At 46.9% G+C, this 27313-nt stretch overlaps 1 protein-coding gene across 7 annotated transcripts; it reads left to right on the top strand.

Moving 5' to 3' along the window:
* Nucleotides 1-1575: 1575 nt before the first annotated feature.
* arhgap27 (Rho GTPase activating protein 27) lies at nt 1576-27113 on the top strand. 7 transcript variants are annotated; one of them, XM_040176522.2, is made up of 19 exons: nt 1576-1830; nt 2197-2329; nt 3322-4096; nt 18286-18744; nt 19783-20022; nt 20123-20203; nt 20328-20450; nt 21365-21451; nt 22357-22424; nt 22546-22633; nt 22884-22985; nt 23304-23402; nt 24089-24188; nt 24323-24454; nt 24972-25070; nt 25164-25241; nt 25345-25476; nt 25716-25821; nt 25934-27113. In XM_040176522.2, the coding sequence occupies exons 3-19, from the start codon at nt 3365-3367 to the stop codon at nt 26109-26111; spliced, it is 2904 nt and encodes a 967-aa protein (XP_040032456.2). In that variant the 5' UTR covers nt 1576-1830; nt 2197-2329; nt 3322-3364; the 3' UTR covers nt 26112-27113. The 7 variants fall into 7 exon arrangements, with proteins under 7 accessions (XP_040032456.2, XP_040032458.2, XP_077959309.1 ...); XM_040176524.2 differs by having other exon boundaries at nt 1577-1830; nt 22363-22424; XM_078103183.1 differs by having other exon boundaries at nt 1599-1830; nt 2197-2333; nt 22363-22424.
* Nucleotides 27114-27313: the final 200 nt, after the last annotated feature.

The raw sequence follows: 27313 nt of genomic DNA, 5'->3' as shown, positions 1-27313 counted from the left end.
CACTCTTTACCACAAATGTCAAGCGTATCAATTCTAAACATAAAAAAACAAACAAAAAAGAAAAGTGATTCCTCAACTTGAGGATGACTGAGGTAGTAACACGTGTGGTACACAGCTAACACACACGCCTGTGAATACAGCTGTCAGCTGCACCTGTCTCGTCCTCCCCGAGGAGCATTCAACACCTGAGCCTGAAAGTGTTCTTCCACACTTTCCGCCTGCCGTCTGTTGTGTTGTAATTATGTCAGATAGTTTCTTGCGTGACCTCGCCACACAGGACGGACGTCCCTCTGATGAACCCGTCGGTGGTCGTCCTCGAGGAGGACCAATTTACTGAGTCTGTGCACAAAGCGGGTTCCAGCAGACCAAATCTGAGGGGTCCATGTGATAAACAGACATTAGTTTAGTTACATTGAGGCCAGACTTTGTATTAACAGTCCTACGCTGAATTCTGTTGGCTTTAAAATTCTTTAAAGTGGCATAATAATAATAATTTGAATACTAATGTCTGTCCGAGTCACTGTCTTTCTCTGGAGGAAGTAACACAAAGGTGATTGACATACCTGGAAAAAATTGTTTTGAAAAGTCATCCATCAAAACTGTTCACCATATTTGATGTAATTCTGGTTTGAATTTGGATTTACTAAATATAGATTAGATTTAAATTGTGTTGTCAGAGTTCATTAAGCAGAGCAAATAAAAAAGTATGATTGATGTGGAAAATATTATGATTTAATATTCTACAATATGAAAGTACCTGCGATTATTCCCGTCTCTCGGGGTACACCTTGGTACAAGTTGGCTGGGATGGACTCCAGCCCCCCCGCGACCCTGTGTGCAAGATAAGCGGTTTGACGATGGATGGATGGATGGATGAAAGTACTTGCTTTTTTGTCGAGTTCCAAAAATGCAAAAAGTATACCTGAATTACCGCGTTCTGTAATTCAGGTTAAACGCAGTTGCGATGTGCTGTGTATTAGCAACACGCTACTGTTTAATACAATATCCGTTCCATTTATGCAACCAGGAATTGTTACGTCATCGCTCTTTACGGCAAGATTCCATTACAATAGACATGTCAGAACACAGATGTTGCTTCAGCTGAGTGTTCAGGACCAACTTCTACAGTCTGCATACATGTTGTGCGTGCAGAGTCCATGTAATACTGAAGAGAGGAAGGTATGGCTGTAGGTCGAAAGCAGTGAAACAGTTTGGGTTGTAATAAGATTTGTGCAATTCATAAGAATAAAAATAGCAGAGCCTGCAACAGTTGCTGACACCAGTGACGTAGTTGATTGTATTTGAGCTGGAAATCCAGCAGCAAATCCAACACGTGGTGGGGCTGTCCTCCGCCTACTGCAGCTGACAATACATACAACACATAGGATAGTAGAATATGTCATCATGTCTTACTCCGTTTTGTATGTGTTTTTATATGCATATTATCTGTATATTGTACAAATTACTTCTTTAATGTCCACATGAGTTTTCTCTGCCTTTTTATAATCAAGTGTCGCTGTGTTACTCCGTCTAAATGAATCACCGCCTCGCCCTACTTTCCACTCCACCTCCTGTCAGTGAGCTGCCATAACAATAGTGCATAATCACAGAGCATATGATGGGACATGCAGGCTCAGTCAGACTTCCCATTTCTTGCGGTTTTACGCTGTAATGTATCATCTGGTCCTTCGGTTTGGAGAAACTCACACAGAACAGGAAGTAAGAGACGAGACATTCAGCAGCAGCTTGAGCTCTGCAGAGACAAAACTGCTCCGGGGGATGTTCGAGAGACATTCGGTGACTGGGGTACGACTTCGAGAACACGATCGGGCAAGTAACTTTATTCTAAAAAAGTTTTATTTTCTCACACTGGGGACTTTAGGGAATGCGAGTCCACTATTGTGATTTAGCCTGCTGCTTGTTTGTCCTTTGAGTTTTGCTGAAAAACCCTTTTGCAAACATATAATGAATTCCAAGTCCAACACGATGTGAGTTAATCATACAGCTTTTTAAAGTCATTTGTCATGTTTTTATTTCCTACATTTGATTTTGTATTTTTAATTATTCTAGGAGTTTTAAAATGCTCCTTTCTTGATCACGTACAAGTTCCTCCTTTTCTTTTTTTATTACTGTGATCAAACAATATTACTAAAACAAGAAGTATATGCTGACATGACACCCTGTTGTTATTTTTAGGAGAAACCAAGATCTGTGAGAGAATACAGCCACTTAAGGCGCACTGAGATTGCCCAGATCTTGTTGCAATAACGCTGCGCCGAAGTTGGTACCGACTTCCTGTTTTGTGGCCGAGCATCGGCTCAAGTGATCTGTGAGTAAGTTCGCGCTCACGTTGCTTTGCAGCAGATGTAAGAGGCTTCCTGTCTGTTCCTGTGCAATGCAATGGAGGCGTTTTCCTCTGCGAGGCGTTTTACCTTCGCCATACTTCAAAACTGCAATAATCCTTCTTGTTAATCAACATTGTTAAAATTTAAAATCAATTTAATTTTAAAATCAAAATTAAAATCAAACACTGACAATTACTAGACGGACGCAAAAGGCCCGAGTGGTCAGGGGTCAAAGGGACCCCCTGAGTCAGTTTAAATGTATGCCTCGTTTAAAACTTAAATCAAAAAACTACAAACAGACGACAACATAAAGCACTTTATGCTTAATATTTTTTAACTTTTTTAATATTTTAAATGTTAAACTTCAACTTTATTCTCTTGTTTTATACTTACCCATAGCCTTATTCTACTAACCCATTGCATTGCAAGACAAATTCCTTGTGTATTTGACATATTTTGGCAATAAATGTTTCCTGATTCCTGATCCTGAAAAGATTACAAAGACACACAAAACGACTTAGTGTCAACACATGAATTTCCACGCATTATATTTGCATTTTTCCCTAATTTGTACTGCAATTGCTGCACGACAATTATGTCAAGTTGTATACGATCTAGATCCAAAACTATGCCAGGAGCGATGCAAGACAATATGACTCCAGTGACCCAAAACAACAAAAACAACTGCGTTAAGATGCAAAAGGACCACAAACTGATAGTTAAGAGACCCAAACCTAACCTGGGGAGACCAAAATGACAACAAAGACACTCCAGACGACAAGAAAGATGGGAAGAATCATCAAAAATTAACTAAATACAACCAAGACGAAATGCCAAAACAACTACTATCCTTTTACATGTCTAACAAGGGAGAACGAGCTTGTATGGACGGGCGGGACAGCAAGCCACTGACTGACCTTTACAACAACCCCTTTTGAAAGTAAAACACTGTCTTCTCATTTCCTCTATATTGCAGCTCTGGGATGTTCACGCCGTGTTAGTGCAGAGGAGGCCGGAGTATGGAGCTGGTGTCCGTGCTGCACGAGTTCGAGTACACGGCGAATGACGGTCGCCTCGTGTCCATCAAGCCCGACGAAAGCTACGTCCTGGTCTCCAGAACCAACGAGCACTGGTGGCACGTCCGCAGGGACCAGCGCTCCAGACCCTTCTACGTCCCCGTGCAGTACGTGAGGGCGCTCGCGTCCCCCACCGAGGACTCTCCCGGGCCTACCGAGGCCGACGAGAGGCCGCGTGAAGCGACTACTCGCACGTCGGCTCCGGAGGCTTCCAGAGAGACTCGCCGCTTCTCCACTTTTGGTTTCTGTGAGAACAAACCAGATGTGGCGCTCCGTGTGAGGCGAGAGGAGGAACAAGCCCCCGGCGGCTGTGCACGCAAACAGGACGACGTGAGAACGAGCGACTCAACACCAGTATATTCATTTACGTCTGGGCATCTGAGTGAGGACGGCCCGCTGTACGCGCGACCTCATCCTGTGTCAAAGGTCAAAACCAGACAGAGTCAACCGGATGAGAAAGTGGAGCAGCAACGCGCTTTTGTACTGGATGAGGACACGGATTACCCTTTACCCCCTAATTCTCCCATATTTGGCACAATACCGGAGCTGAACATCTCCAAATCTTCGAAGCTGCCCGGTCGCGTCGCTTCCAATGACACGTTCATGTTTGAGCGGCAGGACTCAGATCAAGATGCAGAAGTTACTTCTTCTACGGATGGAGATCCCTCTGAGCAGGTGAGTCTGATTATTTTAGTCTCCCTGTTTTCCATTCATCACTCGGTATTCTGTGAGATCAGAACGCGTCCCTGAGGTATCGCGGCCAGCAGGTGGCGCAGTTTCATCGCGTCAAAAGGCGGAGCGCTCGGTCACGGGCGCAGCTTCCTTCTGTGGCAGCTTCCTCTTTTTTCAGAACAGCATAAACCGATCCCAGAACAGCATGAAGCGGCATGTACCCGTCTCCTCGTCCATATGCGGATCCCATGTAAATGAGGATCGTTTATGCGTTTTGCCGCTGAAGAATCGAGCAATGTTATTGTTTAATTTCAGATGACGTTTTCACAAATTTGAATTAATGGATTTAGGACCCATCTTCTCCACCAAGGGATTTAAGTGTCATTACAAAACACAAAAAGGACACATTTTCCATAACACTGAATTTCTCACTTGTTGCATGTAGTTACATGCCTCATGTTCAAGAGTAATGTGACCAAGAGGTGCTGCAGCATCGCCCACCTAATCTCACTGTGTCCTAGTTGTTTCACTTCCTGCTTTCAAGAGAAACAAATACCTACTTTGATTCAATGTTTACATTGGTTTATCGGATGATTATGTTTATTTTGTTTGTATGTTGATAGGAAGACATTTTCACAACTCTTGAATACCAGTCAGGAGTAATATTTAAAGTTTAAAACTTGTTCAGCAAAACATAACAAAGTATTCAAATGAGTATTACTCATCATAACCACAAGTTCACTTTTGTGTGATTAGTCAAAGTGGAGCTAAATATATTTACGCTACCCAGTGATTAGTTGATAGATTGTTGGTTGATAATTCATGTGTTGGGTATTTTTTAAGGTAATTATAAACAATAAAAGAAAATATAGTTGACACTGGACTAAAAAGTACAATATTTCCTGTGGACTCAAAATAGTTATTGAGTCAAAAACCTTCGCCTGGGGTTTTGTTAGAAGGATAATTAATCCTGTTTAAATGGGCTGTTCCTTAAATATAAAACCTCTGTGCAGAGGAGAGCCATTGTATTTGAGATGCCCAAAAGCATAAATAGGATATCTGTCAGGCAGGAAGGAGGAGGACTCGGACGCAGAGGGTTCAGCTGATATTGCTTTTTATTAATAACAAGAAAAAACTGAAAATCTCTCTTAACGAGGAAACAAAGGTCGCGATCAAAGTTCAAAAGGAAAAAACTCAAAATCTCTCTTAATGAGGGAAAAAGGTTGAGATCAAAATTCAAAAGGCAAAAACTCAAAATCTCTCTTAAACGAGGAAATGTAACAGGGATCAAAAGGACGTGACAAACGTTATCGGACTTGACTTGACTCGTGACGTGAGGGCTGGTGTGCAGGGCAAAACAACAAGACACACTGGCACAGGACAAGGGGCGACGCAGACTATAAGTACCCATGAGGGAGTTGTGGGAACAGGTGGACACAATCAGGAATCAGGGGAGACAATCAGACTGGTGACACATGAGGAAGGGCAAGGGACCTGAAACGAGAGGGAGTTAGTTTCCAAAATAAAACAGGAAGTCAAAAAACAACTGGAGACAGGACAAAAACGCAACTTGACATACAGGTGTGACATTACCCCCCCCTCAAGGCCGAATACCAGGCGGCCTTGGAATGTCCGGGTGTGCTCTATAAAAATCTCGAATGAGATCCGGGTCCACTATGAAGCTAGACGAGACCCATTGTCGTTCCTCTGGGCCGTAGCCCTCCCAGTCCACGAGGAACTGCCTGCCCCGTCCCCGCTTACGTACCGCCAGCAGTTTCCTCACCGTGTAGACCGGCCCCCCCTCGACCATTCGAGGGGGTGGGGGTGGCTTGGGGTTTGGCACCATTGCGCTCTCCTTCGCTGGTTTGATTTTGCTGACATGAAAAGTTGGGTGTACCCTCAGGGACCGGGGCAGACGGAGGCGCACAGCTGCTGGATTGATAATCCTCGAGATGGGGAACGGGCCGACAAAGCGAGGGGCCAGCTTTCGTGATTCGACCTGCAAGGGTAGGTCCTTGGCTGAGAGCCATACTCGCTGGCCGGGCTGGTACACTGGGGCCGGTCTCCTCCTGCGGTCCGCTGCTTTCTTCACTCTGTCCCCTTGTCTGATCAGCGTCTGGCGTGCCGCTGCCCAGATGCGGCGGCAGCGGCAGACCAAGGCCTGGGCGGAGGGCACAGACACCTCTGGTTCGGACTCGGAAAACACAGGGGGTTGGTAACCAAAAACGCAATGGAAGGGAGACATGCCAGTGGCGGAGGTGGGAAGGGAGTTATGGGCGTACTCTACCCACGTCAGGTGTTCGCTCCATGACGCAGGGCTCTGGGCCACCAGGCACCGGAGGCTGGTTTCCAGTTGTTGATTGAGGCGCTCCGTCTGTCCGTTGGCCTCGGGATGGTACCCCGATGTGAGGCTAGCTGTGGCTCCGATGAGCTTACAGAACTCCTGCCAGAACCGCGAGACAAACTGGGGCCCCCTATCGGACACAATGTCTCTGGGGAACCCGTGGATCCTAAACACGTTGTTCATCATGCAGATAGCGGTCTCTTTAGCGGTGGGCAGCTTGGGTAGGGCTAGGAAGTGTGCCATCTTTGAAAATCTATCCACCACGGTCAACACCGTGGTGTTCCCCTTGGAGGTCGGTAGCCCCGTGACAAAATCCATCGAGATCTCTGCCCACGGCCGGGACGGGATGGGCAGCGGCTGTAGCAAGCCTGCGCGGGCTCTGGAGGAGTTCTTGTTCCTGGCGCAGACGGAGCATGCCTCAACGTACTCCCTGACCTCCGGCTCCATGGACGGCCACCAGAACCTCTGCGTGATGGCGAACATGGTCCGACGTACGCCCGGGTGGCAGGTGAGCAAAGACGAGTGAGCCCAGTGGATCACCTGTGGGCGCAGATTAATAGGGACAAACAGACGATTATCTGGGCACCCACGAGGTGGGGGGGTCTCACCGTTGGCCTGCTTCACCTTGGTCTCTATAGGCCAGGTAACCGCTCCAACCACACAGTGTAGTGGGAGGATGGGCTCAGGTTCCCTGGCCACGGGCTCCGGGCTGAAAAGACGGGATAAGGCGTCAGGCTTGGTATTTCTTGATCCCGGTCTGTAGGAAAGGGAAAAATCAAAACGGTTAAAAAACAAGGACCAGCGGGCTTGACGGGAATTCAAACGCTTGGCCTTCTTGATGTACTGCAGGTTCTTGTGGTCTGTCCAAACCAAAAAAGGGTGCTGTGCCCCCTCGAGCCAGTGCCGCCACTCCTCCAGCGCCGCCTTCACTGCCAGCAGCTCACGATCTCCCACGTCGTAGTTCCGCTCCGCTGCAGTCAGTCGTCGCGACAGGAAGGCACAAGGATGAAGCTTGTTGTCAGACTCTGCTCGCTGGGAGAGAATGGCCCCGATCCCATTATTGGAGGCGTCCACCTCCACCACAAACTGGCGAGCCGGATCAGGGAGCGTGAGGATGGGTGCTGTAGTGAAGCGCCGCTTAAGCTCCTGGAAGGCTGCGTCTGCCTCGGCGGACCAGTGAAACGCCACCTGCGGGGAGGTAAGAGCATGGAGCGGGGCTGCTGTCGCGCTGAAGCCTCTGATAAACCGCCTGTAAAAGTTAGCAAAACCGAGAAATTGCTGTACCTTCTTGCGGCTATCAGGAGTTGGCCACTCTACTACCGCGCTTACTTTAGCCGGATCCATCTGAACCCTCCCAGGGGCTACGATAAAGCCCAGGAAGGCGACAGTATCGGCATGAAATTCACTCTTTTCCGCCTTCACATATAACCCGTTGTCTAAGAGACGTTGCAGGACGAGTTCAACATGGTTCCTATGGGTGTTTAGGTCGGGGGAATAAATCAGAATGTCATCTAAATACACATAGACAAACTGGTCTAAAAAGTCTCTTAACACATCGTTTATCATCGCTTGAAAAACTGCTGGGGCGTTTGTGAGACCAAAGGGCATGACCAGGTATTCATAATGTCCAGACGGCGTGTTGAATGCCGTTTTCCACTCATCCCCTTCCCTAATGCGAACCAGGTGATAGGCGTTGCGTAAGTCCAGTTTGGTAAAAATCTGCGCCTGTTGAAGCTGGTCGAATACTGAGGTCATGAGAGGTAGAGGGTATCTGTTCTTAACGGTTATGTCGTTAAGCGGGCTGTAGTCAATGCAGGGGCGAAGGGTTCCATCCTTCTTTCCCACAAAGAAAAAACCTGCCCCTGCTGGGGACGAGGAAGGTCGGATCAACCCCGCCCTCAGGGAGGATTCGATGTAGTCCTTCATGGCCTGCCTCTCGGGCCCGGAAACAGAGTAAAGACGGCCCTTCGGGATGGTGGAGCCGGGCAGAAGGTCAATGGCGCAGTCGAACGGGCGATGAGGTGGTAGAGCTGTGGCCTTGCTCTTACTAAAAACCTCAGCGAGGTGGTGGTAGCAGCTTGGAACTTGAGTCAGATTGGTGATCTCCGAGTCTGTGACAGGGTGAGTGACGACACGGTTTAGCGTGGGGTTCTTCCCTTGGGGGCATGATTCCCGACATTGGGTCCTACAACCCTCCCCCCATACCATAATGTCCCCGGTGCGCCAGTTTATGTGTGGGTTGTGATGAATTAACCATGGGAACCCGAGGATGAGATGGTGCAGAGGTGAGTGTATTAAATACAGCTGTATGCGCTCCCAGTGATTGGTGATGCGAAGCTCCACCGGTTCTGTAACATGGGTTATAGTGAACAATGCACTTCCATTAAGTGCGCTCGCTTTAACCGGTTTACTCAATGGGTCAACCCGAAGCCCCAGTCTTTGTGCTAACCCCCAGTCGATTAGGCTCTCATCTGCCCCTGAGTCAATCAATACCCCCAGCTCTAGGTTCTTATCCCGGTGCTTAATCCTCACTGTGGTCAATCGGCGTGGAGTAGGAGTTACTTCGGCGACTTGACTCACCGACTGGTTGGCCTTTACTGGACAGGCGGTGATGAGGTGGCCACGCTCGCCGCAGTAAAAGCATCTGCCCTCCTGGTAGCGTCGCTGTCGTTCCTCTTGAGAGAGCCGGGCCCTCCCCATCTGCATGGGCTCCTCCTCGCCTCCGGCACGGGTTCTTGAGAGTCGCTCAGGGGAGGTTTGACGCGATGCGGCGCCCCAGAGCGTCGGGGAAGAGCCAGGTGCAGCGGGTGTCCCTCTGGGCCCACGCTGCCGCCTCCGTTCCTGTAGGCGGTTGTCGGTGCGGATGGCGAGGGCGATGAGGGAATCGAGGTCCAGAGGCAGGTCCAATGGGACCAAGAGGTCCTGGATCTGGTCGGAGAGCCCTCTCAGAAAAACATCGTAGAGGGACGTGGTGTTCCACCCACTCTCCATCGCCAGGGTGCGAAAACGTATGGCGTATTCACAAACGGACTGTCCACCTTGCTTTATCTGACTGAGCTCACGAGCCCTTTCTCGGTCTGTTGCCACAGGGTCAAAAACAAGTCTGAGAGCGTCGGCAAACTTCTTTGGTGATGAGCAAACTGCCGAACTCCTAGCCCACTCAGCGGTGGCCCATGCCTTGGCCCTTCCCGTGAGATGGGACATCATGAAGGCAACCTTGGACCGTTCTGTGGGAAAGTGCATCGGAGAGTGCTCGAAGTGCATTTCACATTCAATGATGAAGGACCTACTTTGTCCGATGGTTCCGGAGTATCGTTCCGGAGGTGCCAGCCTCGTGCACGCATCTGCTGGTGTGGCTACGGGAGGGGGCTCAGACGGCGTGGGGGGTTGTTCGGGAGAAGCCGCGGGGTTCCTGGAGAGCAAGGTGAGAATTTGTTCTACCTGACTGTTTAGGAGTCCCACCTGCGTGGTCATGGCAGTCTTAAACCCCTCCTGGCTTTGAGCAAGTCCCCGAACCCCTCGATCGAGGTCAGCAACAAGGTCTTCATGCTGCGCCAGTCTTGATGCTTGAGCGCGCAGCGCCTCCGTCAGCTGGTCCTTCTCTGCCGAGTCCATTCTGGCCAGTGTGTACTGTCAGGCAGGAAGGAGGAGGACTCGGACGCAGAGGGTTCAGCTGATATTGCTTTTTATTAATAACAAGAAAAAACTGAAAATCTCTCTTAACGAGGAAACAAAGGTCGCGATCAAAGTTCAAAAGGAAAAAACTCAAAATCTCTCTTAATGAGGGAAAAAGGTTGAGATCAAAATTCAAAAGGCAAAAACTCAAAATCTCTCTTAAACGAGGAAATGTAACAGGGATCAAAAGGACGTGACAAACGTTATCGGACTTGACTTGACTTGACTCGTGACGTGAGGGCTGGTGTGCAGGGCAAAACAACAAGACACACTGGCACAGGACAAGGGGCGACGCAGACTATAAGTACCCATGAGGGAGTTGTGGGAACAGGTGGACACAATCAGGAATCAGGGGAGACAATCAGACTGGTGACACATGAGGAAGGGCAAGGGACCTGAAACGAGAGGGAGTTAGTTTCCAAAATAAAACAGGAAGTCAAAAAACAACTGGAGACAGGACAAAAACGCAACTTGACATACAGGTGTGACAATATCATGCCGGCTGGAATTCACAAAGGTAAGAAAGGTTTATCTTCTTACCTCACAAACAATACTACAAAAAATCATTCATGACTGCAAAGCATCAGTTACTCTCAGCTTAAAGATATATGAGAAATGAAATGATGTCACTGGTTGTTCATATTCTTCAATGTGGTTTGAAATACTTTGAATTTAACTTCCTGATCTCAATATAGTCCATTTAAAAGAAGTAAGAAGTAGAAGCCAAAGAAGTAAGGCTATTTAAAATGGCAAAGTGCTATGATTAGGCAATTATAGCCTATTTATTATATTAACCATAACTTTTCCCCAAATAACATAAAAACAGGCCAGCTGAGTGTCTTACTAGAAGGCTATATATTATAGTATTGGATCACTACTCGTGTAGATGGCTGCTTAATGTAACTACTTTATGTATCGGTATGTGTTTTTCCAGAAACTAAATAATACAATATCTCTGAAATGTCAACAAGGCCGAGATCCTCCTTGTGGCACTGCGACGCAATGGCAGGTCTGTGGCAGTCGCCAGTCAGGAGTCACAACAGCGACACCCGTTCGGCACCTGGCCTGCCCACCGGCTTCCCACCTGAGGTGCCACAGTCCGGATGCCAGGCTGATGCCGCTGCCACATACATGCCACAAGGAGGATGCCGCTGTCTCTCTGAAATGTAGCAAATAAAGAACTTCATGTAACATCACAATACATCACACGTAGACACAGTTGATTTGCATGACTGCAAATAATCCAATTTATGATGATGATGCTTCATGGTTCATGGCGTCTACATTACCCACAATGCATTCTGAGGTGTTATGCTAATAACGGCTGAACGATAGGTGTATATAAGCAGAGAATGGCAGGCAGGTTACAGAAGTCTGGCAGGCTAAATTATTATTTTTAAACGGATTTTTAAAAAAATTACATATTCGCAGCTCCGACCGACGACGCGTGAGTGAAATCACCGCGGTTCAACAATATTCACATATAAGGGAGCGGTGGTACTTTAACTACCTTTAAACCCATCTGTGTGAAATAACTTTTCAACCACTGTCCTTGAGCAAATGGTCTTAATTGTTCCCCGCCGCCGGCTACGCTTCGCTTGACCGAACCACTCGTCGTCCTCGCGGTGTGAGTCCGCAGCATCCGGGCCAGCGGCTCATCAGCATGTGAATGAACGGCCCCTTCGCGCGCCCCTTCACCGCAAGGTCTCTGATTTGGGTTCCGCTCATCGAAGGTGTCTCTGCGGCTGTGAAGTCGCCCTTTTGTGTCGGTGTACTTTTACCGCGTCACCGTACGTGTTAGTTGACACAACAGGAGGAGTTTTGTTTTGTTTTCTTCATTTTCTTATTAACTTTTATCAGGGGCGGTGTAATGTCGCTGTTGGTCAGTGACGTCACTCGAGAACAGGTTGCGAACAGGTTTGAGGAAAGAGGAAGCTGTTAAAAAGAAGCCGACAGCCACTCCCAAACCTGCCGCGGCCACCTGGTGTCCCCGGAACAGAGGACCGAATCCTGGGATCCGTGATGAGCCGCGCTGCCGGGGGAGGGAAGGAGGGAGGGACGGGAAACGCGATGGAGCCTTTGCGGACATAAAGCTCGTCCCGGCCCGCTCCTCCGCTGGATGCTGTTGGTTGAATAAAATAAAGTGAAAACTACTGCTTTTTTCCGGGTAAGTTTGGCGGCCATTGTTGTTTGCACCTGTTGCAAGGTGACGGGGACACGCGACGTGTTGAGTGCAGCCTCTCCCAGTTTACCCAGTGGATGTGTGCATCGTACCACCGTCATTACCCGTGTGTTTGCTTTAACGACGGTCCTTCGGCACTTTTAAACACAATTAGACGTGTGAATTCCGACGGTTATCTTGAAAACTTTACATTTGCTGCGTTTCTGAGTGATTCAGGACTGCAGACGTGCCAGGACCCCTCAAGTAGAGTAACCCCACCACCCTACAATGGAAGGCCGTCTCCATGGTGACGAGAGGGGGCCTGGCCTGACTCCCAACCAGCAGGGCCTTTAGAGCTGTCAGTGCCAGCTCTGTCATGCTGTTGGCGTGTGCGTGCATGTGCAGAACTTGCAATTAGCCCCCGAATGTAGGTCGCTTAATATCAAGGGGAACGTGGTGTGCTTCTGTTGTCTGGAGGGGAAGGTTAGATTTGGTAAGTGGATGAGAAATCCGTTTTTTGGGGGGGATTTAGAATCCAAAGTGTGGCGAAGCCAACTCCACTGGTGCGCATTTAGTTTGGCGATGACATTGTTCTTATCGTGGATTATTTATATATTACGTTGCGTTCATTGTTGAAGTTGTTTATGGTACCAGTGTGACTGTAACAACCTCTCCTATAAGTTCCTGATGAATACTAATGTCCAAACAAATCTTTATCCCTCAAATGTTCAGATAATTTACAGGAGGGCTCTGGAAGCTCACATCCCTCTTTGGGAAGTAAAAAAAAAACAGAAGTGACTTCTGTTTTTGTCCTCCTGTGCAACGTGATTATAGGAGTGCAGCGCTTAGTGAAACAGACCGAAATCAAATGCCAAAAAAACTGCTCCAACAGGTCGTGTGAGATCCTCAGACGAAACGCAGGTGTCCGCCAAGTGAGTAGGAACAGGTGTCTCTTCAGCTGCCCGGGATGAGTCTTTCCTTTACACCGTTCTTTGGGGGAAATTGTACGTAAGTGAGATCAGCGATGCGTTTTGCTATTCAACCTGTAAAGAGTTGAGCTTTTACAAGCGGCCGTTACGTCACACCGGTGTGTGTTTGTTGTTGTGTTGCAGGCTTTTCACCTGAACTGTATCTGTATGAGCACCTCCGGTACAACGTGACAGTACATAGAGTTTCCTCTCAATGCATTGCATTCAAGTGACACAGCTTAAGGAAGAAATTTATCAAACTAACGATCTGAAGGAAAAAATATATTTAAACTGATGCCAAATAATAATAATGAAAAAAAAGACATTAAAGCAAATTCTGAAGTTCAGACTTTTTTTTCATTTACAAATTTACTGAATATTCTGTCAGCCGTATGAATAGAAAAGTTTTTGACAAATTTGGAACTATGTTCAGATCAACGGGTGTTTTTTTGTTAAACGAGTTTGCTGTTTAAAAGGCAGCTGGGTGTTTATTCCTCGTGAAAACTGATGCTTAACTCAGTCAGATGAACACAAGGGGCCCAAACATTATGACGGGTTTCATAAACAATTTGATTGTGGGGTGCAGGATTGCGACGTAGTGCACACACCCAGCATTGCAAAGCAAAGTCAGCTTTTCTCTTTACTTTTGGTCGTCTTTTATGTGTCCTAACAGTATGCCGGATCCTTTGTCCGTACGGTTGCATGAGCTGCGTCTTTGGGAGTGTCTTTTGTACAATTAGTACTTTTAAATTGTTTTAAGTGACAATGATCTTGCTTGATTTCAGTCATCCTGTCCTTCAGTACGGCCCACCTTAAATACAATGACGCTGAAGTCCTGAATACTTTAGTGCAAACTGCATATAATCTTTCTGGCACCTGCAACCAAATGTCAAGGTGGCACCTCTTGTAAACGTGTGGGAGTGTGTTGCCTCAGAAAGCATTGCAACGGCTGGTCCTTTGATATTGACGCGATAAGCTCATGGTTTTCACGTTGGCTCTTTTCTTTCTCCTTTGATTTTTTTGGGCCGTTATCCTGGATTGTGGGCCATGAGGAGTGTGATGTAAGAGGAGGCGGAGCCAGATTCCATCAATAGCTTGACTGTGTGCTTTGTGGCGCGATTTGGGCCCCAAATTGGCCCTCCATTGTTTGATTGGATGAGTGCTAATGTGGTGAAGTAATCAGTTGCTGCTGCTTGTATTGCTTGGGAAGGGAGGTGTGTGTATGTGTGTGTGTGTGTGTGTGGGGGGGGGGGGGGGGGGTTGTTCACAGATGAGGATGGAGATTGTGCGCAAAGTTTGTTTTACACGGTCTAAAAGAAGACACTTTTCCCCAGCAGAGAAATCCCAGGCGTAATCTCAAAAGTCAGACCTAACAGATAAGGTTTTCGGGGGGGGGAGGGGGGGTTCAGAGGTGCATTTGAATGGATGCCTGTAATCGCCAGCAAAAGGAGACATTGTTATGCAAAGTTTTGGGTTCAGCCTTGTATTTCAGGTTCCTACAAGAACAAGTTAACAAGCTTTAATACAAAACAACCTCTTTCATATTTCTCAAACTGTATGTCTGAATATACTCGTATCCGCTCCGAAATGCTATGTTTTAGTTTATTTTGGCGGCACTGCGTTGCCAGGCAACAGCGTGGGTCCTGTCAGCTGATGTCACACGAACACAGAAAGCGCAGATAAACCGGGACACATTTAGTTTTTGCGGTTTAACCCGCTCTTTAATTAAAATAGTAATAATACCGAATACTTTTTAACAATACGGTGACTTTAATACACTCCCTCAGCATAGATTCACCAAAGCCACGACACGCGCTGGACGCAATCGACAAGCACAAATGTACTACATGAACACAAGAGTTACCCACAAAGCCCCAGGCTTGACATTTACCCCCCCCAGCCCCTAAAAAACTCGCTCTGCCCGACGCCTGCAGACTCGCTGGCGTTGCCCCACATTCGAGGAAGTGATGCTCCCCAAACAATCAGCCCTGAAACCAGACTTCCCGTCGGCGGACTCCGCAGTCCGAACGGCACTTCAGCCTCATCAGAGAGGGTCCGAAGCTGAGCGCCGAGCACCTCTTCCTCGCTCTGTGACGTCCTCCTGTGAGCGCCGCTCCGAGCTGAAGGGCGCCTGCGTGGTTTCCATGCAGACATTTCCTTTTTCAATCATATAGGCGCACGAGCAGGAAGTAGGTTGGCGTGACCTGCAGCGTCTGCGCTGCTTCCTCGATCCAACGCTCCTCTCCATCTTGTTTTCATGGCCTCTTTCTGCTTTCAGCTCCACATACAGTTGACCCCCCCCCCTCTCACCTCCCTCCACTCACACACACACACACCGACCCCCTACTCTGTGCACAAGAATCCACGCATGTGAACACACACTCACACACGCGCGCACACACACACACACATCTCACCCGGTCCTCACACTGCCTCTTCCTGCTACTCTTGTAACACAGCTCACAGTTCTCCTTTCTATCCGCGCTGCAAGTGTAACGGCGAGAGAGAGAGAGAAGCGAGGCGTTCACCGCCAAGTCCAACGCGGCCACACGCCTCGAGGAACTTCAGTTTGGGGCCGTGCGTTTGTGTGCGTTTGTGTGCGCGTGTGGCTCCATGGCTGCTTTTGGATAGAGAGAAGTGACCATGGTGGACATGTACTCCGGCGTCTGGGCAGGTCACAGGGCCAAGCGCGGCTTGGCTCTGCCAGCGGCTTCTCAGGTAGGCCGTCGCCGCCACATCGCTGTGGCTTTTTATTGCTGTAAATTGTGAGTCTTCGCTGTCTTCGTGCTCCACGTAGATTTGTGTTTTGATTAGCGACCCGCTTCTTGCTTTGAGTAAACGTGCCTCCAATACACCTGTTTCTGTTCTTGTGCTGAAGCAAAGCGGGATGAATAAGTGAACAGTTTCGATGTTAGTGAACACTCTCATGTGGTCTTTGGTCTCTTTTTCATCTGAGATTTGCAGACAATTTCCATTTGCTGTCTATGAATACTTAAGTCTGAACTACGGTTACGATGCCGATATACAGCATGTATACTGCATTTAAACAATAAAAATTGATGCAACGTTTTGAAAAAAAAAAAGTGTTGCTTTTCTTACGTTATTTTACTTTTTGGCGAAAAAGTTATCTCATCCTTAATAAACAGAGTACATTGTGTTTGCAGGCTCGTACTCGTACTGTGTTTGCAGGCTCGTACTCCGTGGGTTCTCGCTTCGAAGCGATGACAACCTATCGCACATTTGCATCATAGCGTTTGTTGATCTGTTTGCACAGCTGGGGCGTTGCAGCGTCGCTATTTCAGAGATCAATGATGAAGCTCTTTCATTTCCTCTGTCTGCCGCTCTGGAGGCGCGTTGGGCGCTTTGGAATCAATCTGTTCAGAGGTCATTTGTCTGGTTGTGCGCGTCGATCGCCTTTTGATCAGGTCGAGATCGATGAGGAGGCAAAGTTGGCAAAGTGATCGCATTGAATAGAAGGAGGAAAAACACCGCTGTCAAATCCATTAGGAGGAAATGCATTTTGTTTTGATCACTTTGATCTATATAAGTATTCATAGCGATGCTCCTCTGCAAATGGCATGCTTGATATACAAAATAACTTCAGCAGGAAATGGTCAATTCCTTTTATGGTGTTGAATCATACATACTATATGTTTATATATATATATATATATATATATGTATCATTTGCATATATATATATATATATATATATATATATATATGCAAATGATACATATATATTACAGGATTATATACACAGCACTTATATACGTAATGTATAAATATCATTTTGCTACGTTGATTGGAATCCCGCTACATTAGAAGGATTCTGAAGGTCAGGTCTACTCCTATTCGGTTTCTAGGTTAGGAATATTAATACTGATCTTTAATGAGATTACTGAAATACAGACCTAAATGACTAGATAAGGAGAGACAATGTGCCCTGAATAAAGCATCTGCCTCCAGTGTTGTAGACGAATAAAGTAGAATAACACTGAAATACTCAAGTAAAGTATCTCAAAGGTTTAAGAGGTGCATGTACTTTGTTTTCACCGGTGCCGTGTTGTACACTCTTGACATATCCCTCCTTAAAGGCACTGCACATTCACCAGAGTGATGAACGGATGCAGCGTGCAGACACACACACGCACACACAGGGCTCAGGCCCTGGTAAATATAGACCATGAGGCTAGCTGACAGACAGTTAGTCTGAACCAGCGAAGTGGCATCATGAAGGCGTGTGAAGAAAGGCTCTGCGAGGCGACAGCAGTGACGAAGTGCTGCCCGCGCGGAGCCCCGGTGAGAAAATATTACTATCTTTTTAAAATACTGGCGCGGGTCGCATGAAGGGGGGTGCAGGAGAAACCCTTCCTTGCCCGAGGCTTCCTGCAGGAGCCCAGTTTCTCTTTTAATTGTTGCTCTTTAAACAAATGGGTTGTGAGGATTTGCATTTGCATCTCGTGGCTTCGCAACCTGCTTTTTCTGTTTGTCTTCTTCCTTTTCAAATCTAGCACCCATTGCGGTTCAGGCGAAGCACGCGCAGACACGCACAGCTCGGCTCGAGAGAGTCAGGCTAAGGCCTGAAGCAGACGTGACCCGTGGACATTGTTTTCGTACGGGCGCATGAAACCGTGTGCCGTGGGTGTTTTTCACAAGCGCGTAGAGTTTGGTAATGATCCGTATTGCTGCAGGAACGCCTTCGTGGAGCGTGCCTTTTTTCTTTTGTTTTCTACTGTGGGCTACTTCCTGTGCTCCGCTGCTCCGTCAGATGCGGAAGGATGACATACTGAAACGTGTGGTGCGGTGGGCGAGGCCGAAAGGCCGGTACTTAGTCTCGTACAAGTACACCAAACACTGTCTTCCAAGATTACTTGCAAACTTGCATACTTAAAACAGACTGAGACCCAAACACACACAGACACACACACACACACACACACTCACAGACAGACTGTTGCAGACTGCTGCTTCAGCTTTGTGTGAAAGCACTTGTTCCTGTTCTTCAGTTTCTACACCTGTCTTTTTTTGGGCCTCTGCGCAGGTGGAGAATGAAAGTCTGCGGTCAGCCGTGTACGTCAACGTAACGCAACTTCGCCAAAGCACCTCCGAGTCCCCGCCGTCGCCCGACTCGTTCTGCCCCGCCTCCCAGCCGGACCCAGAGGGATGGGAGGTGCACGTTGACCGGGACAGCGGACAGGAGTACTACTACCACCCGGCCACGGGGCGCACCACCTGGGACAACCCCTTTCTGGACTCCCCCACGGACCCCGAGCCGCCCCCTTCCCCCTCGCCCCCGCAGTCTCCCGCCCTTTCTCCGGGCGCCGCCTCGCTGCCCGCGCCGCCCTCCGACTGGGAGCAGTTGATGGATGAGAGCAGCGGTTGCACCTACTTCTACAACACGATGTCCGGTGAGACGTCCTGGGACCCGCCGGAGGAGCTGAGCCCGTACCCCCTCCTGACGGAGCCCATGAGCGTGCACAGGTTCCTGGAGGACGTGCCGGTAAGGACGGCCCGGCTGCTCCACTTAGTCTCCATCTGTCTCCTGTTTTAGCTCCACCCTAGGGAAAGCTGTTAATGCGGTCCTCTTGTAATGGAACTGAATCCCCTGCACCTCCAAAGCAGACAGGACTGGTTCCACATTAGCAAAGCGCGCAGCTCCAACGCGGAACAGTAGTGCCCACAAGTTTGCAAGGCATTTGTCCTCATTTTGAATTTGTTTTATTACGATTTCAGACAGTTGGGGGGATTCAAATTATATCGTTCCAATTCTTTTTTACATGATGTGAATATCCCACAGACATTATTCAGCCGTTGGCTTCCAGTGTTTTTTTCCTCACAGGCGAGCCCACAAGTGACCCCTTTTTCTGCCTCTTAATGACTTTTGTGAGCCAGAAAGAAGTACTTGGAGGCCACGGAAATGCTGTGACTTCTTTATCAGTGTCAGGGAAAAGTGATTGAGCGTCTGGGCCGTGGCGGGAAAGCATTCCTCTGCCATTGTTTGGGGAGATTTAGCAACTTTTTTTTTGCCAGCGTGTTTGTTGTCTTGCCAAGACTTGGGTGAGAAGATCGACACCGCTCTCGTGGGTTTAGCTTAGCACAGTGAATGTGAACCAAGGGAAACAGCTAGCCGCGCTCTGTGAAAAGCTCACAGAAGCCGAGTACCTGCGGCGATAAAGCTCCAGAGAGAAATAACCTTGCTGGCCAAACTGAAACAAACTGTGACCTAAATAATTTACCACACATGGACAAACCTAAACCTAAAAATGTTTGGTTATTGTGGCGAGCTGCACCTAACTGCTCGTTGTTGTGTTAGCGGCATGAAAGGTTCTGGTCAAAAAGTAACTCCGACAACATTACAATAATAAAAACGAGAGTAAAATCATAAAGTTATGCTAATGAAGGAGAACAGAAACATTACAAACTGTTATTTGTGAAATACTGCACGGTTTTCCTGCTTCAGGACTCCAAAAGCAGGTCAAAGGTCGGTTAAACCTTCACAAAACCTGTTCTCGTGTTCTTACTGTGTGTCCGTCCCCAGCCTCCCCTCCCCCAGGAGGACTACCCCACGCAGGACTACCCGGCCGCTGACCATCCAGAGGCGTCCGAGGACCTGCTCGCCGCGGGGCCGCCCACCCTCCCTAAAGAGTACAGCTTCAGTCACATGACCCGGACCGCCATCCCCCGGGCCAACCTGGACCGCAGCGCGCCGCCCGGGTGGAACCTCAGCGTGGAACCCGACGGGACCTGGGTGTTCACCAACGAGCATTCCCCGGAGCAGGTAGCTCCACGGGGGGATCCCACTGCAGTCAAGACCTAGATGTTATGAGATATTTAGTTGCATTGGTTTGAACCGTCTCTCACTTTTTGTTGTCTCACAGTGGATCAAGTCGGTGGATGATCGAGGGCAGACCTACTTCTACCTGAGAGACGGCTCCAGGTCTCAGTGGGTCCTGCCTGAGGTAAAGATCCCCCGCTGGAGACGGAGGTGCCACTCGGCACACCGCGTTCCAAACATAAGCTCATCTCGTTTTTTTCCCCCAATACTTTTAACTACGACTAAACCAAGCGACTCGCTCCCTGCAGGTCCCTGCAGCTGCTGGTCGGTTGAGGATGGAGAATGGCGTTGAGGCGGGCAACCCGTTGGCCGCCAAAAACTGGAGGCACACCATGGCACCTGAACAGCTGAGCTCGGCCCTGGATGAAGGGGTACACAACACCGTCACGCTTTCACTCACACTAGACCTGCCGGTACACGTGCATGCTGTCTCACAGATCCAGGGTGTGTCCTCCGGCTGGGACGGAAAGCTTTAGTCAGCCAGGAGAAGGGAGGGCACGCCCAGGTTTTTACTCCCTTATTTAGAAAGGCAAATGAACTGCACTCATATTTACAGTAACTGCAGAGGGAGGGAGGGAGGGAGGGAAGGGGAGGGGGACAAGTGCAGGGTTCTTCCCACTAAAAAGTCACGAGGTTCAACGCCTGGCTCAAGGGCGCGGGGTAATTGTGTTTGTAGATGTGTCTCCGGTGTGGGGTTGAATTGGGTGCGTACGCGGTGGGGAATCGCACCGACCGGCCGAAAAGAATGTGGACACCTGAGAATAGACCTGAGAATAGGACAAGTCTCTCCAAGACTATGGACACTAAACTGCTGCTACAGAAACATCCAGATTTTATAACCTGGCTACCTTTCCGCCACTAGAGTGGGCACTTCTACATTTTACTCTTTGACTTTTTCTGCTTTGGTTGATTCATATTAAATGTAATGGTGATGGTGATGTTAATGTATTATTGCACCATTAACATGTATTTTACTTTAAACCTAAGGGGTCCAAACTGTGATGAACCCTTATTGTGGCTTTTTTTCAACCCAAGGAAGGGAATTGATGTTTGAAAGAAGCTCTAGGGATTTTTATATATCTCTTTTTAAAAATATCTATATTTTTAATATTTGAGGAATTCCTCATAGAGGTCAAAATATGGACTAAATAAGAGAGCAAAAGAACAATGTGTTGTTATGCCATGTTGATTGGGTTTTCTTTCTACCCTGGAGACCAGGCGCAGATCGTTCAAAGACATGTTAATCTGACAGTTATTCTAAACCAAATCTCATTCTGTTGTTCAGAGGTTCGTACCGACTCACAGGAGGAACACCTCGGACTACAGCAGCGACAGCTCCAGCGCAGGAAACTCTCCGGAGACGCAGCAGAACGTGAGTGGAATCCGTCCGCCGATGCACGTTACTGCAGAATAACTCGAGGCCCGAAAAGATTCAGCAGTGAGCTTCCTCGTATCTGACCGGCCTTCTGTCTCTCTCTTAAGGCTTTTGGGTTTAGACCCTGGAGGAACCCCTATTATCTGACCTCCAAGTGGCTGCGCTATAACGTGGGTTGTTTGTTTCACCCGAGCTCGACTCATAGATAGCAGAGTCTTATCTATGACTGGCGAAAGGTGTGAATTTAAATCGCTCGAGGAGCGCTTGTTTCATTCCCCCGCATCAGAGCGCATGGATTCCCCCTGCTGGGGACGCATGTTTTCAACCACACCGCCCACCTGACAAACCAAGAACAGCGTCCGTTGGTTAAATATTTGTATTAGTCAAATATCTGCTTTGAATCGTTATTTGTGTTTTGCTCCTGAGGTTTATAAATGAACCCAAACGTGAAATCAAATCATATTTATTCAATGTGTATTTCCTCCATATACATTCCTCTCAGTTTCTTACATTTTGCACAAACGTCCACATTAACTGCAGGATTGGGAGCACTCACTAGAAAGTGTTTTACTGAAGATAGTCCCCAACAAATTCACTAATTATTCTGGTTAAAGTGGCATAAAATAAACAAACTCCATATAATCTGTTGATTTAGAAAGTGAAGTCCTTGTTTGTCACAGTTCATCAAACAATCCAAACAGCCATCACTTCCTCTTGGGAAAGCCGCACGGTGACTGTAAACGTATAGAGGGATGAGGATATTCTGCACAGGACTAATTCATGCATGCATGCATGTGTGGCTCAAGGCCGACCTGAACTGTGTGTCCCTCACATCAGCACCTGGCATGACTTTCCTCCTTACAAATGAGCCCTTAAGAGTTACAGTGTTGTGACCTTTTCAGGTGCAGAACTTGGAGAAAGCCGGAATTCTCAACAAAACAAAAGTGTGTGAGAACGGCAAGAAAGTCCGGTAAGCTACAACTCTCACCTCTTGTTTTTTTGTGTGTGTGTTTGGAGTCATGTGACCCCCCCCTCTGTCCCCGCTGTTGCCTCGCTCAGTGTTTGTGACTGTTATTCCCTCCTTTGTGAAGGAAAAACTGGGCCCAGACGTGGACGGTTCTCCACGGAGGAGTGCTGACGTTCCACAAAGACCCGAAGTCTTCAGCAACGGGGACCTTGGTGAGACCTGCACCGAAACATCAATAACAGGATCACTGGCATATTTGTTCGCAGACGCAGTCGACTTTGCTCTCATAAAAAAGCGTGTGAAACGTCACACCTCGGCGCTGCGTCACCTTCATGGGGAATGACGGAACTGAAAGCCACCGCTTGTTTAAACGTGACTCGTTTCTTGGAATGGGGCGACGCCAGTTCATTGTAAACAGCTGTGTTGATTCTTTTTTTCTTTTCCTCTTTTCTCTCCACGCAGCACAAGACCAATCAGATCGCTCAGGAGGTCACGGTGGAGCTGCGAGGAGCATCGATTGGATGGGCGTCAAAGGACAAGTCCAGCAAGAAGAATGTTTTAGAGGTGAAGTGTTTCCCACAGGTGCTCTCTGACCACTGGTACGACAGTGCGCACATGTCCGTGTATGCGCGCACGTGTTGCGCGGAGGCGTTTGTTTAATGCGTTAAATTAAAAACACTGAGGTGTGATTGTTGACATGGAACTTATTGCGTGTTTCATGAAAAAATTACACGCCTGCTTGCTTTTTTTGTTGTTGTTTTTTTCTCTCAATTAAAACGCAATCAGAAATTAATATAAAGTATTACGTTTTCTGGGAATGATCTAAATCTAATTCTTAAGTCATAATTTGTACCAAATTTTCTCCCTTTCTCTCTCCTGCAGTTAAAAAGCAAGAACGGCGTGGAGTATTTGATACAGTACGACACAGAGAGCATCATCACCGACTGGCACAAAGTCTTAGTGGACACCATAAGACAGCTGGTAAGTCTGGCCTCCGTCTGTCACTGATACACAAAAAGGCTCCACACTAAACTGCTAAAATTCCCGGCTTATGGAGTTGCTTCAGTCCCTCTATTAAGGCTGAGAAATGACCAAAAACATCACACCACAAAACAAGAACGAAGCAGTGGGTTGCTGTACGTCATGCTTCAGAATACTAGAATGTAAGAAAAAACATTATAATAAAGCCGAAAAGGGTTTCCTCAGGAGGGTGGCGGCCGTCTCCCTTAGAAAAAAAGTGAGTAGCTCAGCATTTTTTAATATAATATTTTTATTCATCTTTTAACCAATCAAAATCTATTTTCCAAGGAGGTCCAGGCCGAGGTGGCAGCTACAAATAACAGCACAAAAAACAGACAAAAAAGCAAAGAAATTAAAGTTGCTTAAAACTTTCAGATAAAATAGTTTAGTGATAACCTTCAACTTCAATCAGCGCGGGCTGGAACATTCAGGGTTGAACGATCCTTCAATTAAAGATAGTTGACAGTAGCTATAGTTACAGTTTGTGCAAAATTACCCTATGGAGACTAAATGATCCAACGTTCTGTTCTTCTGGCAAACGGAAGGTTTTTGTTTTTCATTTTGACAGATTCATTTCAGGCAATGCTGCGGCTCCACTGTGAGTGAAGGGTCTGATTGATTGACTACTTTGTGTGTCTGTTCATTAGGAGTACCTGGACCATCCCTCAGAGGAGGAGAACGGCAACATATACGAGAAGATCGTGGAGCGAGAAGAGAAGGTCGTAACCACCATAGACAAGCGAAGATGTAAGTCGAAAAAAAAAAGCAAAAACACATCCATTTCCTTGTTCACCTCCAGGCACGAACCCACTTGGACACATCGGACCCAATTGTGAAGTTACAAATTCTTTAAAAGTCACACAGTGTTTGTTGTGTTCTAGCCTCCAGGCAGAGTGTCACACACTCATCCAGCACGGACCAGACGGACCAGAAGCGCGTTCGGACCAAGCTAATGAAGTTCCTCATGAAGCGGCCGACGCTGCAGGCTGTGAAGGAGAAGGGCTACATCCGAGGTAATGACACGGAGCAGGGCTCCTCAGGCTCATTTGAATAGGAGCTGACGGAGAGGCGACTTTCACTCGAGCGGACCTCGAACGCACGCACCGTTCGGGCCGATGCGTTTTATTCTAACACCAGTTTCTGTGTTTTCCACCACGCATTTCATATCAGTTCACCGCTGACACGCGGATATTTGTTTTGCAGGAAGACAGCAAAAAAAATAAAAATAATAACAACAAACAGGTTTATGAGATAACTACAATGACAGTAGAGACAGTTCATTAAGTATTAGAACTAAAAGCTCTCGGACCAGCACAAACAATTCACTTTTACAAAGACAGTTTTACTTATTTATTTCGTACTACCATCTGATATTGTACTGCAGTCTTTATGCTATATGAGTATGATAACACATTGTGTTTACTTTATTATTTAACCAGCCTATTAATTTACTACTCATTCCTTCCTGCATTTCTGTCTGTATATTCATTCTTTATTTGTCATTTATTTATATTTTCTCCCCCCCTGCAGACAACGTGTTTGGCTGCCACCTGGCCACTCTGTGTGCGCAGGAGAAGACCACCGTTCCTAGTTTTGTGGAGAAATGCATCAACGCAGTGGAGAAGAGAGGTACGTTTGAGTGCCCCGTCCGAATCTGGTTAGGAGTGTTGTCATGGCTGCGTGCGGCGAAGACGTTGACTCACCAACGTGTCCGACGTGCAGGTTTAGACATCGATGGACTCTACAGAGTGAGCGGGAACCTGGCCGTCATCCAGAAGCTGCGCTTCAAGGCCGATCACGGTGAATCTCCCGACATGTTTAAATTAGCCGATGAGTGTAGAAGAGGCGGACGGCGGCGCCCTGCTGTGCTCTAACGGGCCGTGTGCCTGTTTTGTTAAAACAGAGGAGCTGAACCTCGAGGACGGCCAGTGGGAGGACGTTCACGTCATCACCGGAGCGCTGAAGCTGTTTTTCCGAGAGCTTCCCGAGCCGCTTTTCCCATACAGCCATTTTAACAACTTCATCGCAGCCATCAGTAAGTCTTAAATCTAACCCTAAAATCTAATTTGAACACACTGTGTTTGTCTGTGAGGTCTTGTTACAAACTATACGTACATCACAGTTAATGAACTTATTAGGGATTGGTTGGTGTATTATATATACAGTACAAGTCAAAAGATTGAGCACATTTCCTCATTCAATTCAATGAGTGTGTCCAAACTTTTGCCTGGTACGGCGTAACTAATCAATAACTTTTACTCTGTCTTTTTTTAGGAATTCCTGATTACAAAACAAAAGTGTCTCATATGTACGATCTGGTGAAATCACTTCCTCCTCCCAATCATGACACCATGAAACTCCTTTTTGGGCATTTACGCAGGTATTTTTATTTAAAAATAATAATATTTAAATTGGTGTCTGTTCCCATTAAACTCATAACTGACATTTTGACAGAAAAAGTAAAAATTATCCTTCATTTTCTTCTCTCGCAGGGTCATTCAATACGGAGAGGACAATCGCATGACTGTGCAGAACGTGGCGATCGTGTACGGCCCGACTCTGCTTCGGCCGGAGACGGAGGCCTCCAACATCACCATGCACATGGTCTTTCAGAACCAGATCGTGGAACTCATCCTGAACGAATACGAGCGCTTCTTCTACTCCAGCTAAAGTGGTCGGAAGCCTCCGGTGCAGAAGCCTCCGGTGCAAAAGCCGGGCTAGAAACGTCTCTCAACGTGCTCGAGTTATCAGACCAGCTAGATTTCCCCTTCTCGCATTCACACAAACAGCTTCAGTGCAGCAGCCGAGGTGAAACTCCTTTTGTAAGATAAGTTTAAGGGCTCTTTAGGTTTTCTTTGCTCAGAATATGTGAGATTTAACCACGTTTAAAAAAAAGAGTTAAAAAAAATCTTCCAATGGGAATATTTAAAGCATGCTTAACCACTGTTTAGTTCACACGTAGTCCGTACGAGGTCGGGCGATAGATCCGTCTTTGGCAGTATTGTAGTGGTTGACTTACACAAGCTGCTTGTGCGGGTTGAAGAAGGAGTGTTATCAGATTGCTCGAGCTGTCTTGATCTCACAAAGTCACTTTCTGGAGATTTTAATTGTTTATTTTGTATTTTTGCTCCTTGCCAAAATGACAGTGATAATAGAACCCAAGCCGAGGCTGGACGGATGCATTGATACTCTCCTAAAGAAATGATCAATGATTGCTAGCATCTTTATTTTAGAAATTACTTTTAAATATTGTTTTGAATTTGAAATTCCCGTATGTCACGTATGGCAATAACTAATATTGTATTCTAATATTGTGTCATTTTTACCCATGAATTTTAATGTAATATAAGAAATGTATTATAAGAAATATTAAAACGAACATGTTGCTGTGAAATAGATGATGACATAGAATACTTGTGCAACTTATAGATTATTTTCCACTGGATAAAAGAGCATATTCCAAATCACGCTGTCCTTGAAGAAACTGTATAATAACACGGAAATATAAACTAACAATTCATTTTTTGACGGTAAAATCAGTTTGCAGGAAACAGTGAAATGGATCCTAGAAGAGATGAATGACCTGTAAATAGAAATAGGTGGTATAATAATGCAGAATGTTGTTCACATTGCACAAGTTGTTACATAATAAAAAATAACTTTGTTAAAAAAGTACAGCTGTTTATTCTAGTCATTTTAGAAGGCTCATTAAAATGAACAAAAGGCTGTTTTCACCGCTATGTGGTATTCTGAAAATTCAATTCTTAGTTGACATGGAACCCTTTTTAACAAGCACAGTATATATACAGTACATACAGCTAGTTATTTTCGTATTAGACAAAGTATCAAGCGCCATAACATGGTTTTCACAG

This window comes from Gasterosteus aculeatus, chromosome 5 (genome assembly GCF_964276395.1).
Source record: "Gasterosteus aculeatus chromosome 5, fGasAcu3.hap1.1, whole genome shotgun sequence".
Taxonomy (NCBI): Eukaryota; Metazoa; Chordata; class Actinopteri; order Perciformes; family Gasterosteidae; genus Gasterosteus; species Gasterosteus aculeatus.
Note: the sequence above shows the minus strand (reverse complement) of the source record. Positions and strands in the feature narration are given on the sequence as shown.

What these genes read in the sequence shown, in the direction of transcription:
- arhgap27 (XM_040176522.2), top strand. Translation starts at nt 3,365, where the DNA reads ATGGAGCTGGTGTCCGTGCTGCACGAGTTCGAGTACACGGCGAATGAC. An exon ending in GGTTCCTGGAGGACGTGCCG is followed by an intron (nt 18,745 to 19,782) that starts GTAAGGACGGCC and finishes GTCCGTCCCCAG; the next exon opens with CCTCCCCTCCCCCAGGAGGA. An exon ending in CTTCAGCAACGGGGACCTTG is followed by an intron (nt 22,634 to 22,883) that starts GTGAGACCTGCA and finishes CTCTCCACGCAG; the next exon opens with CACAAGACCAATCAGATCGC.